The 13,389-nt window shown below is 50.6% G+C and overlaps 1 protein-coding gene across 1 annotated transcript; it reads right to left on the bottom strand.

Moving 5' to 3' along the window:
- Positions 1-303: 303 nt before the first annotated feature.
- Positions 304-5,111, bottom strand: LOC135371468 (uncharacterized). The gene is made up of 5 exons (XM_064605518.1): positions 4,856-5,111; positions 3,437-3,696; positions 1,687-3,382; positions 813-1,156; positions 304-480 (listed from the first exon to the last, which is right to left on the bottom strand). Exons 1-5 carry the CDS (start codon positions 5,109-5,111, stop codon positions 304-306), a joined length of 2,733 nt encoding a protein of 910 aa, XP_064461588.1.
- Positions 5,112-13,389: the final 8,278 nt, after the last annotated feature.

Below are 13,389 nucleotides of genomic sequence, written 5' to 3'. Positions count from 1 at the left end.
TGTAAGCACACAGCGGCGGGTAACCTCCCACCAGACTACGTCGGTAGAGCGGTGCGTAGGTCTTAAATGGCTTTCGTGGGGCCCACGATTGGTTGATCATAGATATGCAAATGACTTGTTTGCAACGCCCTCTAGGCATTGACGGCGTACTCCATCTGGTGGCGACAACTGTATTACACAGACCCTGCGCCTTCTGGTGGCCACTGTGGGCAATATGACACATACACCACCCTCCTTATCTTAGGGTTTACCCCACTTAGTGTCTGTTACGATAGACCACCAGGGACAACGTATAGCGGCTGTTCACAAAAGAAAGAAGATCCGCTGCCACTTGAGGCTCCCGCAGCCGACAGCCGTTGTCGCCGCCTGCTTCCAAAGTCCAAAGTTCCACTGAGTCACTGCAGGCCTATCCAGGACGTCGTCCGTCTTCTCAGCACCAACCGATGTTGTCCAGCCACTCCACACCTTCCACGCACCAATCTGTAAAAAGCAGACGTGTGTAAGCACACAGCGGCGGGTAACCTCCCACCAGACTACCCAGGAAAGAGAGTCATAGTTACTCCCGCCGTTTACCCAGCGGAAACCAGATTAATCTTACTGCCGCCTGTCTTTGAATGGATTGTATTTCAGAAACATGGTGGGTATGAGGCTTCGTCGTCCTTTGTGTCATTTAGCTATTTTTTTAAATAATTCTTTCTTACAAGGGAAGAGATACCCACCCACCCCCACCCCCAAATACACCACGTCCAATGAATCCACAGAACCTTCTTCAGCCGTCAGTGAGTAACTGCGGACGTCATGCGGCCGAATACCCGGTTGGCGAAGATGCTTCCTTGCATGGCAATGACACTCATCATATTTATGTCCCTTTTAGTTAAGCCCAGTTTGAGGAGATGCTGTGCACTTTCGTAGGCCCAAACTCCCCGGAAGGAAAGGGTGATGCTGCTAACGGTGGTGTTATCCTGCGAGACCTCCGAGGCCTGGGCAATCACATCCGGTCTATTGTATCTCAGCACTTTGTGTTCATGTGCCAGGCCTACGGAGATCCCAGTACCCACGACTTGTGCATCCAAGATGAAGGTGTTGTCATCTTTCCTGGCGATTATATCTGGCTTAAGAATTCCCTCCGGGACGTTTAGCCTTGGCTCCTCCACCACTGAGTAGCCGAGATCCAAAAGTCGTCTTGCAGTGTATTTGACGATGTTATTATGTCTTACGACCCTGGCCCCGTGGGTCCTGTGACACACGGAAAGAAAGAGAGGACTCCGACTTAACGTAACAAATAACAACTTTAAGCAGACGTTTCGCCTGTCATACGACGGGCATCATCAGTGCAAGACTGAGCGGGAGAGCCAACAACCAGTCGCTACTTAAGGAGATGACAGTATTGTTCGGGAAGGGGGCCACGGCTTTTGTTACAGTGCAAGGGATCAGCGCGTATGTGCCACGGTTCCAGGAGCTTCCTCGGTCCCCATCTTTCCTCGCGTGCCAAGGTCACCGCGTTATCGTAGTCGAAACAATGCCCAGTGTTCCAAGAATGCTCGCTGAGTTCGGTCTTAAGCCGCGTGGCATGTGTGGCGTTCCGGACGTCGCTCTTGTGTTCTTTTATGCGGGTCCTTCTTTTTCGGCCTGTCTCGCCAATATAACACGTATCACAGTCTAGACATTGTAGCTTGTAAACCACACCAGACTGGTCTTCTGGGGCGACAATGTCTTTTGGCTTGGAGATGAGGCTGCGCAGTTTAACGTGCGGTCGGAAGGTCGTCCAGATTTCCAGTGGAAGTAGTGCCCGGCGGATAGACCCTGAAACGCCTTTGACGTATGGGATTGTGACCCGGGTCAGGCGGGAGCGATCCTCATCTTGCGGTTTACGTAGCTGCATACGTTTCCGGGTGTCCTCAATAAACCTGTGTGGGTAGCCTCGCTTGTCCAGGGAAGCGGAGATCGTCGCATCTTCACATGCCCGTAGCTCGCTGCAAGATGACAATTGCTCTGAACGATGCAATAAAGTTCGCACCACACTTCGCTTATGTTCCGTGGGGTGATGTGATTCAAAACTTAGGAAAGTGCCGGTATCGCAGGGCTTTCTGTAGACACACGTATGGATGCTCCCCGTACTGTCCCTGCATACACATATATCCAAGAAAGGAAGCTTTCCGCCCTGCTCGACTTCATACGTGAAATTGATCGATGATTCGATGGAGTTGAGAACCGAGTGGAATTCGTCGACGTGGTTCCTGTCTAGGATGACGAACGTGTCATCTACGTAGCGCCGGTAGAACTTAACTGGGCGGGAGAACCGTTGCATGGCCGTCTCTTCAATGTGTTCCATGACCAAGTTTGCTAGCGTCACTGATACAGGGCTTCCCATAGGGCATCCTTCGATTTGATGATAACACTTGCCGTTGAAGCAGAAATGAGTTTGATTGCGGCAGAATCTCAGAAATATAGCTACCTCTTCAACTGTGAGTGACGTCCGTGATGGCAGGGTGCTGTCCTTCCGTAGTCGGTCCTCCGCCACTTGTACCGCGAGATCCTTCGGAACGTTGGTGAACAGTGACACCACATCGAGTGACACCATGACATCGTTGTTGCTTGGGGCCTGCGTCCGGACCACCTCGACAAACTCCTTCGAGTTGCGCACCGTCAGGTTGTTGTTACCGGTAACGGGAGTCACAAGTTCTACTAAATACTTGGACAGGTTGTACGTTGGCGACCCGATGAACGAGACAATCGGTCTCAAAGGGCACCCAGGCTCGTGTATCTTGGGGAGGCCGTAAATTCTGGGACTAGCACCGTCCGATGAGAAGAGGCGGCGGTAGGTAACATCCTCTAGGTGGCCCTTCTTCTTTAACTGACGGAGGTGGTCCACCAAAGAGCGTTCCGCTTTAGCCGTCGGGTCATGCGCCAAGGGGACGAAATGTGCAGCATCGTCGAGGATCTCTTGCATCTTCGTACGGTAGTCCTCCGTGTCCAACATAACCGTGCCTTTCCCTTTATCCGCTGGTAAGACGATGACTGATTTGTCCGAGCGCAGGTCACGCAGCGCCGACCGTTCTTGCTTAGACAGGTTAGAGGGTGGCCCACTCACGTTGTTTAGGACTGTGGCGATGCGGCTGCGTACTAGGTTGACACCTGTTGAGTCCTTGATGTGGCGAAGCCTGTCTTCGATTTCCACTATGATTTCTCGTTTAGGCACAGCACGGGGCGCGAGAGCAAAATCCAGTCCTTTCGACAGAAGGCTTACGTGCTCGTCGGTGAGTGTTTTCGATGACAGATTGAAGACGTTATTGCAGTCATACCCCGGGGGTTTCTTCGGCAGCATGCGGGACAACTTCTGGTCGTGAATTTCGGTCCGCTTGTTTCTTTCTAGCAGCTCTGCCTGTTTCCGGGCGCTGAAAACCTATCGCAACTCGTCGGGCTGAAGGGTACGCACCAAGGCCTTTTCAGCTGAGTCCAGTCGGTGGCGGGAGTCGTTGAGTTTCGACTTGTTTTCGAGGAGCCGGGCGTTCAAACAGTTGATGCCGCAGTCCCGAGCAAGCTTCCTGCCATACGGGGTGTCCACAAGAGGCCGACATCTGAGGGTTTGAGGAACGACGCTGTGCTTCAGGCATTCCCGGTTGAAGCGTTGGTGACACTCGAGGCGAATTATCTTAGTAGCTTGGTCGCAGTACTCTCTCACACTGCCTAGAGCAGCTGAGCCGTGGTTGGAACGGATAGATGCGAAAATACTCCAAAAGCCGGGAGATGACATAACGAAAGAAAGAGAGGACTCCGACTTAACGTAACAAATAACAACTTTAAGCAGACGTTTCGCCTGTCATACGACGGGCATCATCAGTGCAAGACTGAGCGGGAGAGCCAACAACCAGTCGCTACTTAAGGAGATGACAGTATTGTTCGGGAAGGGGGCCACGGTTTTTATTACAGTGCAAGGGATCAGCGCGTATGTGCCACGATTCCAGGAGCTTCCTCGATCCCCATCTTTGCTCGCGTGCCAAGGTCACCGCGTTATCGTAGTCGAAACAATGCCCAGTGTTCCAAGAATGCTCGCTGAGTTCGGTCTTAAGCCGCGTGGCATGTGTGGCGTTCTGGACGTCGCTCTTGTGTTCTTTTAGGCGGGTCCTTCTTTTTCGGCCTGTCTCGCCAATATAACACGTGTCACAGTCTAGACATTGTAGCTTGCAAACCACGCCAGACTGGTCTTCTGGGCGACAATGTCTTTTGGCTTGGAGATGAGGCTGCGCAGTTTAACGTGCGGTCGGAAGGTCGTCCAGATTTCCAGTGGAAGTAGTGCCCGGCGGATAGACTCTGAAACGCCTTTGACGTATGGGATTGTGACCCGGGTCAGGCGGGAGCGATCCTCATCTTGCGGTTTACGTAGCTGCATACGTTTCCGGGTGTCCTCAATAAACCTGTGTGGCTAGCCTCGCTTGTCCAGGGAAGCGGAGATCTAGAAGATAGAAGCAGAAAGAAGCATCTTCACATGCCCGTAGCTCGCTGCAAGATGACAATTGCTCTGAACGATGCAATAAAGTCCGCACCACACTTCGCTTATGTTCCGTGGGGTGATGTGATTCAAAACTTAGGAAAGTGCCGGTATCGCAGGGCTTTCTGTAGACACACGTATGGATGCTCCCCGTACTGTCCCTGCATACGCATATATCCAAGAAAGGCCCGTCGTATGACAGGCGAAACGTCTGCTTAAAGTTGTTATTTGTTACGTTAAGTCGGCACCCAGCTCTGCATTCACGAGGACCCTCAAGGCCACGTCCGGATCTTGTCCTACAGGGTAGAGCGTTGATTCTTATCTTGGCAGCATCGATAAACTGATGACCTGACATCATCCTCGTACCTTCAGAGATCCAACGATGGCCGTATGGCACAAAAGGGGCGTCTGACAGGGCTTTACCATCGTTTGTATGGTATAATCTATGCGCCCAGTACTTCCCCACTGCCTCTGTTGATCTCAGACGCCTGTCGTCCATCGATGCTGCCTCGGTTGCTCTCTGGAGTTGCGTGCAGATGTATCCCCGCTTGCATGCCTCACGCACAACGGGGCTGGTGGGGCCTAAGGGCCACAAGACGACAGCGCTGGAGCGCCGGAACATTCATCCTGAAGGAAGGGACTCCCAATCCTCCGCTGGCGGTCGGAGCGTGGATGAACGAGATGGGGGTGTCATGAGGAAGATGCAGCCACTGCCTCACAGCGGCCGGATGTTCACGTCCATCTTCCTAAGTAACCCCAGTGACCATCGTCCAAGTATTAGCCTATGGTAAAACCTCGGAGCTAAATATGACCGCAGAATCACCAGTCGCTGTTGCGGCTTAAACGGAGCCCTGCGAATACGTGCAAGGGCGTCTTGGAGGTCATGTATCGGGGGGGCGAGCTTTCCATCAGCGCTCATCGTGACACCAAGGTATCTCCAGATGAATGTTGGACCCTTTGCTGGTATTGGGTGGTTCCTAATGGTGGAGATCTTTGTTTCATCTACCTTGACCTTCTTGTCACGGCCCGATGGTACAAAGGCCACCGTGAATGACTTTGCAGCGTTTAACTCACACCCCCGCTGGAGCAAGAACTTGGTGATGTCGTTTAGTCTCATTTCCAGACCGGCAGGTGTCGAAGCCATTAAAACAATATCATCGGCAAAGGCCATCGAGTCAATCAAGGCTTCACCAATCTTGAATCCTACTGCAGCATCTAGCTTCTTTAAGAATTGGTTTTAACCACATTGAAAAGTATGGGGGAAAGTGGGTCCCCCTGCCTCACACCGGTGGTCGATGTTACTAACTGATCCGCCCATCCGAAGGAGAGTCGGGGCATCCTGGAAAAGGTCCTTGAGATACACCATGAAGCCACTGGACAGGCCCTCTTGGTTCAGAGCGTCGATGATTGCTGTTCTGGTCACTCTGTCAAAAGCTTTCGTCATATCCAAGATGGCCGTATACAGCGGAACACGTGCCTCTCTTGCTTCAGCAATTGCTGTGTTCATGAGCTTTATGTTTTCGGCACAGCCATCGACGGGCACAAAGGCCCTCTGTCGGTGGTCCACATCTAGGAAGGCCGCCAATCTTCTTGCCAGTATTTTGTGAAGGAGGCGCAGCACTACAGGCGACACGGTTATAGGCCGGAAGTCTCCCGGCTGGGACGCCTCCGCCTTCTTAGGCACAAATACCGTTCTTGCACTCCTCAATGATGCGGGGATCCGGCCTTGCAATATTATCAGGTTCAGAAGTACTCTCAGAAGTACCACAGGAACTGCCTTTAAAGCTCTGGCAGCAAATCCATCTGGACCTGCTGCTGATGCTACCGACGGGAATTTTTTTTAAATATCTTGTCCCGTAATAAGATAGAACGGCTCAATTGCGTGCTGGAGGAATGTTAATGTCGTCTCCAAAGATCCTGTTGGCGGGGAGGTCATCACTGTGGACCACACTCTTAATTTTTTTACACCCTTTAGGGTGTAATAAGGGTGTAATCCCAAAGTGTGATAACTCACTCCCTTTAGGGTGTAATATTACACCCTTTTCCATCTGCTACAACCTCAAAAAAAGGGTGTAATTTGTTACTTCAAAAACACCCTTTAGGGTGTAATCCAAAAGTGCTATAACTCACTCCCTTTAGGGTGTAATTTAACACCACTGGTAATATTACACCCTTCAAAAAGGTGTTGTTTATCTGTCAAGTAATACATGTGCTACTTGAGAGATAGATGCTATAGTTCTCACGAATGCCAGCAGCCAGAAACTGTGAATCCATGCACATGTACGCAGTTCAATAAACGAGGAGTTGAATTACTCATACATAATTCAGGGGGGTGCCTCTCTGCTAATTACTGTGGACATAATAAATTTCCACGAGCACCAAATGCACAGCCACTGCAGCATTGGGGAAATGCACCTGAAAAGAAAAGTCCAGACGTAGGTTAAGTATACAGGTTCTTTATTTCATAGTGCTTGAGGTCCAATTGCTACCGCAGTTACAATCCTTTGTATTGCTAATGAGGCCAAACCAGACAAACACCACATATCAATACTAGAACCGTAATTACCAGCGAAGCTATATATGGCATGAAACTCTTGCTTGCCAGGATACAAAGCACCTGCTTTGTGCATTGCATAACAAAGCTCAGTCTGCCTTAGTTCTGGGGTCTTAAAAGAAACATTCAACAAGAATGATGTGAAGTCCTGCTGGGCAACACTGCTTTAAAACTCCTGACGCCAACATATCAAAGTGTGCCAAAGCTTAATGTGCACTCAAGGAGCAGCGGCTTTTTCGCTTCACAAATTTTCTTGAATGCTCTGAAAAAAAGTCATATTGAGCTGGACATGTACTGCTGGCAACATACTGTCTGTCATTTGAGTTTCATGGTTTCGCTGCTTTCTGCGGCATGCTGCAGGTAGTGAGTAATAAACAGGCACAGCAGATTTTTCCCGACCTGCCTGTTGCTTACTACTTGCAACGACTCATCACAGAGGCTGCAGAATGTTGTGAAAGCCCGAAACCCAAACTTCAGACAAGTACGTCTCAAATAGGTACAATGTACATTTTAAACCCATTGACGGATAGGTGCCGCATGACCAACTGGCACATTTCTCAAAAAGTGCACCAGATGACTTCAAGAGGAAGCCTGCGAAAGCTGTAGGTGCCGTGTGCCCCCTGAAACAACTGGTACGACATCGCTGCTGACACCAGGAGGCACAGTGTACCGGACGTAATGAAGGAATACTTGTACCAACTAATAGGCGAGACACATTATGCCTCTCGAGTTCTTTAACAAAAATGATCTCCAGGCTTCGCAAAAAAAGAAAAAGAAGAAAGAAGAAGAAAATAGGGGAAAAAATGCACCAAGGACATTGGACTTGAAACACCAAATTTTATTGGCGTGCACATACCTTTAAATTTCATCCAGTACATCATCGTTGGCCGAATGGAAAGCATACACGGTTCACTAATCCCAGCACACACATATGGAGCACACGTTGCATGGACACAACCCCTCCGATGCACCAGGCTGGCACTGCAAAGCTCAACCAAGATCATCCTTAATGACGAACACGACAGTTCCTCAAACGAAATCGCCGACGAATAATTGTCCGAGCATGTGGCACCAGAACCCTCTTCGATGTGAGAAGCAGTTGCAGTTTTGCACGCATATGCGTGACCGTTGAGACAGGACACTACCTGTAAAGAAACCGAAGTGAACATCACGCTGGTATTGTTCAAACGTTAATGCTACAATATTACACGTTTTTGTAACTCACGTCCTTGCAGTCGATACAGCCCCACATTCACCTATAACGAAAGAATACAATTAGCCTCGCTTGTAATATAAATCGTCGCTTCACCGATGTAGCCGATCCACTTCTGCCGCCATTTCCAATGTGTCCATCGTCTGCAACAGAACGCTTGTTAAACACAAGTAAAACGCAGGCGTCGTACGTTGCATCACAGCCAGGTTGACTTACCTTAAGCAAACATTCAACTTGTAATTAAAAAGCAAGGTTGTCGTCCTTTCAAAGGCGAGGTTGCAGCGCACATAACAGGCACGAACGCAGCGACGAATGCACTGCGGTAGAATACGCGGTGCCACGTCACTCCTCACGGGCGGAGCGCGGAACAACGTAGTACGCTCCAGCGAAGGCACACATATTCAGCCGGCACACGGATTATTCGACAAGCACACGAGTATGCCCCAGGCAGCACAATGTACCGAAAGTCGAGTGCAATAGGGGTGGACGGTATGTGTCTTATCAATGTTCTTTAGTTTCACCAGTTCGTTCAAGGTCTTCCACCTACCCGTCCACCCCTATTGCACTCGACTTTCAGTACATTGTGCTGCTTGGGACGGCTCAGGAGGCACACATATTATTCAGCGGGGCACACATATTTGGCGATAGGGATCGTTGAGCTTGCTATTTGATAGCTGTTACGGCTGCTTCCAGACGGTTACGGCTTTGTACCGGCTGTACTTTGTGAGGGAACTTTTTTAACCGGCACATGTTCGTCACAGGATTTAGAGTGTAGACTCAAAATTTCTACTGAGTTGCCCTATTGTATGCATCTGTAGGTAACATGAAGCATATCATTGTGCTTTCAAAAGAAATACAGTTCATGTAAAAGCTCTATGCCCGCTACACCCATTTTACGCCTCTTTTACACCCGAGCTCAGTGGACGTTGTAAATAAGGTGTTACGTTATTATTACACCCATTTAACACCCCTCATCCCAGGATGTTTCTTCGAGCTGGTGTAATTTGGGAGTAAAAATTAGTTTACACCCCAGTTACACCCGGATTACACCCTAAAGGGTGTTTTAAATTTAAGAGTGCATGCTTCCAGGAATGCCCGCTCGTCCTCGACTGCAGCTTTCGCGTAACCATCGAGGACGAGACGGGCACAGTCCGGCTGCTTCCTCTTGAACATTTCTTGTATTCTGGCGTAATCTTGCCGCTTCTGTCTTCTCTTGCTTCGTCGCACATTTGGTCTCAGCGCGGCGGGTCTTGTTCGTCCTACTTCCCTATCTCATATCACATCCCGGAAGAAGACGTCCCTGATATAGTCATTTAGGGGAGCCTCCACGTCATGCCCACATAGCGCAGTCTTCGCGATGTCATATAGGCGTCGCCCTTGATGCGAGTCAGGTGGAGTCTTGCCCGTCAGTTTCGTCAGTTTCCTCATAATGGCTTCTCTCTTGGTAGCACAGGGACCGCGAGCATCCATCTCCGGGTTCTCGATGACAGGGGGATCCCGAATGTCAGAGATCTGACTGTTATTCTCCTGCCTTCTCTCCCTTCTATCCTCGTCTCCTGAAGGGATAACGCCTTGATGGCCACTGGGTGAATCTAGAGGCAGAGTTGATTGGAGATAACGGACACGGTCAGATTCTTCCATCGGGTCCAGTTGCTCGGCAGGTATCTGGACTGCTGGGGGCGCTGTAACCTGATCGGGAACAGGACCCTGTCGAGACAATGGCGATCTCACTAACTCGCGGTATGTAGCACGTCTCCGGTGGCACTTGATTGCCTCTACAGAGCGGTCTGATAACAACTCGCCAAGAGCTTGATTGATGAAACGCGGTGGTTCTTCCATTCTCAATAAACGAACTTCGGTAGAGGCTAAAATATACTCTTCTTCAGGAGACCATCTTGCCTTGATACGTTCATTAGTTATCTCATTTTGATACTGTATGGGATGCCTCGCTCTGCGATGTAAACCTAGTCCAATTTTCGATGGAAACGCAGATCCGCACTCCAGGCATCTAAAAGGAGGGGCAGAGGCTTGAGAAAAGACTTGCGACATCAGGTCATCTTGCGTGGAGGCTTGCGGCATTAGGTTATCTTGCCTATCATCCGACATAGTAAGGTCACGTGCCCTCTGGGCTCCATTCCTTGCATCTAGGGGAGGTTGACTGGCTTGAGTTGATTGTTGCTGGTCACCATCCAGGTTCGTACTCGTCGTTGCTGGGGCTGCTGCTGTTGCGGTAGCTGATACGTGAAGAGCTGGTAGCCGATGCTTTTTAACACAGGCATGGATGCGAAGTCCTTTCAACGTAGTAAATGATGCGCCACAGGAACAGCACTTTGGCCTTGTCGGGTCTCGGTCAAGTTCTGATGAAGTACACTCGCGTGGGTTCGTGCTGAGAGCCGGCGCCCCTCGGCGCAGGCTTTCCTCTTGATTAGTTTGCGTAGTCGTGCCCAGCAGATTTTCGCCACGACAGGGTTGGCAGCCCCGTCGTGACAGGTGGTAGGCCAGAGCTCCGTCAGTTCCCTGCCCCGCCGAAGCAGTACCAGGGGTAACAGGTAGCACCACGAGAAGGTGGAGTTGACCATTTCCGTGTGAGAGGCTTTATATTGCGCATCACACGGCTTGCAGCAAGGAGATCGTATAACCACAACCGTCAGCACGAGTCGGTAGCGCCCAATTCAGTGGGTAACAGATTACCGCAACGCGATCCCGCTAAGGCCGACAGTCACCTCAGGTCCCTTCCTTATTCCTCCACACCAGCCTCCTAGTCGCTGGATGACAGGGTGAAGCCACTCATCCCCGGCTATGAGGCAGAGGTCGTCACCACCGTCTGCAGGGCCTCCATGTTGCTGGATAACAGGGGGAAGCCACTCGCCCCCAGCCCTTGGTGAGAGGTTATTTTTTTATTTTTTAATGAATTCCCTCTCTAACAGGAGAGGCACTGCCCCCCATCCCCTACAATCCACGCCACACGGCAGCAACGTCCTCTTCAGCGGTGGGAAACCACCGACGTCATGTGGCCGAAGACCTTGTACGTCCTGACGCCTCCTTGTAATGCTATCACCGACATCATCTTTATGTCAGTCTTTTTGAGACCCATCTCCAGAAGGACCTCTGCACTGTCTTTAGCCCATATACCCTTGAAGGATATGGTGATGCTGCCTATCTGTATGTCCTCGCTCCTAGTGTCTTGTCGAATCGCCTCCACCATGTCAGCCCGAGAATATTTTAAAACTTTATGCGCGTGAGCCTCGGGCAGGTCAATACCAGTTCCGACAATCTGGGCGTCGATTACCCTCACGGTATCTCCCTTTCTAGCAATGATCTCAGGTTTCAGGGTGCCATCGTGCACGGGAAACCTCTTCTCCTTGGTTACCAACCATCCCGCTTCGGTCAGCTTCTTCTCCACGTAACGAACGACATTGTCGTGCCTTCGCGTGCGGGCTCCGTGCGTACGGTGGCAGACCTGAAGTATGTGCGCCAGCGTTTCGTCACTGCGGCATCCGGCACGGCATCCTTTAGGGCCCTCTCTACCTCTCTTTGACCTGGTGAGGCACGGCAACGCATTCACTCGAATTTTAAGCGCATCAATAAACTGATGCCCCTGCATTATGCGGGTGCCCTCTTGAATCCATTGATGAGCATATGGGACCTCGTTCGCTTCACATAGAGCCTTCCCGTCATTGGATATATAGAGGGACTGGGCCCAAGACTTGTCCAAGGCCTCCGACGTCCGCAGCTGTCTACCTCCTCGTCGTAGTGCCTCCTACGCCTTCTTCCTTATATCCGACATAAATGGCGTACTCAGGATGTCATTGACCACCGGATTCCCTGATGTCCTCAATGCCTCAACCCTCTTCTTCACCATTAGGGGTATGCTCCATCGTAGTGATGCAATTCCTAGACCTCCTCGCCGAACAGAAGTGTGGAAGAACGCTGTTGGAACATCGTGCGGCAGATGTAACCACTGCCTGATGGCCGCCCGCACCAGGATATCCATCTTATCCAGGAATTTGGCACTCCAGCGCCCAAGTACCAGACGATGGAAGAATTGCGGCATTAAGTACCAACGCAATATGGAGATATTTTGCTGGGGCTTCATCGGGGCTCCCTTAATTCTCTTCAGCCCTTCTTCCAGCTCATTCGTCGTTGACATCACCCGTCCATCTGGTCTGAATGTGATACCCAAGTACTTCCAGGTATGCCGAGGACCAAGTGCTGGCAGACAACGGTCACCAATCTTGAAAGTAGGTTCCTCGTCGACCTTCAACCTCTTTTGACGTCCTGAAGCCACCAGGGATATGGACGCAGACTTCTCTACATTAATCTGAAGGCCTCTGCTCGTCATAAATTTGTTCAACTCATCCAGTCTGTCATGCAGGCCCCCCGGCGTTGACGCCATCACCACGATGTCGTCCGCAAACGCCATAACGTCAAGAGTGGTGTTGGCCATCTTAAATCCTATCTCATCACTTATCTTCTTGAGGAATTCATTTATAACCAGGTTAAACAATACTGGCGAGAGCGGATCTCCCTGCCGCACGCCCGTCGTAGGTTTTACCAGTCTCTGTGTCCTGTTCATCTGTAGCAATGTCGGGGCATCTTCGTACAATTCCCTCAGGTAAGTCACGAACGGGCTAGATAGGCCTGCTCTTCTAGCTGCACGCAGGATCGCCCCTCTGGACACCCGGTCAAAGGCCTTCATTAAATCTATTGTGGCGATATACAGGGATATATTTTTCCTCCTGCTCTCGGCCAGGGCAGCACTCAGCATCCATATGTTCTCCGAGCAGCCATCGACGGGGACAAACGCCCTCTGGCGATAGTTAAAGTCCACAAACGTTAACAGTCTGCGAGCCATACTTCGGTGGAAAAGTCGCAGTAAAACAGATGTGATAGTGATTGGGCTAAAATCCTGTGGGAGAGTGGCCCCCGGCTTTTTGGGGACAAACACCGTTCTTGCATTTCGTAGAACCGTAGGTGGCCTGCCGCACAGTATAAATAAGTTCATTAACAGGCGTAACACCGTCATTGGGACGGCCCGGAAAGAGAGTCATAGTTACTCCCGCCGTTTACCCAAAAAAATGTGTCCTTTGTGTCATTTAGTTACCGAAAGCAGATTATTCTCACTGCCGCCTA

The sequence above is a fragment of the Ornithodoros turicata genome, unplaced genomic scaffold, assembly GCF_037126465.1.
Source record: "Ornithodoros turicata isolate Travis unplaced genomic scaffold, ASM3712646v1 Chromosome11, whole genome shotgun sequence".
NCBI classification, from domain to species: Eukaryota; Metazoa; Arthropoda; class Arachnida; order Ixodida; family Argasidae; genus Ornithodoros; species Ornithodoros turicata.
The sequence above is the reverse complement of the archived record's forward strand: the minus strand, read 5'-3'. Positions and strand labels throughout refer to the sequence as shown.

Excerpts from the sequence above, each read along its gene's own strand:
- LOC135371468 (XM_064605518.1), bottom strand. The coding sequence starts at position 5,111 with ATGTTCCGGCGCTCCAGCGCTGTCGTCTTGTGGCCCTTAGGCCCCACC. Across the intron at positions 3,697-4,855 it reads CCATCGTTGGATCTCTGAAG|CTGCTCTAGGCAGTGTGAGA; the intron begins GTACGAGGATGA and ends ACCACGGCTCAG. Across the intron at positions 481-812 it reads GAAGCATCTTCGCCAACCGG|ATTGGTGCGTGGAAGGTGTG; the intron begins GTATTCGGCCGC and ends TGCTTTTTACAG.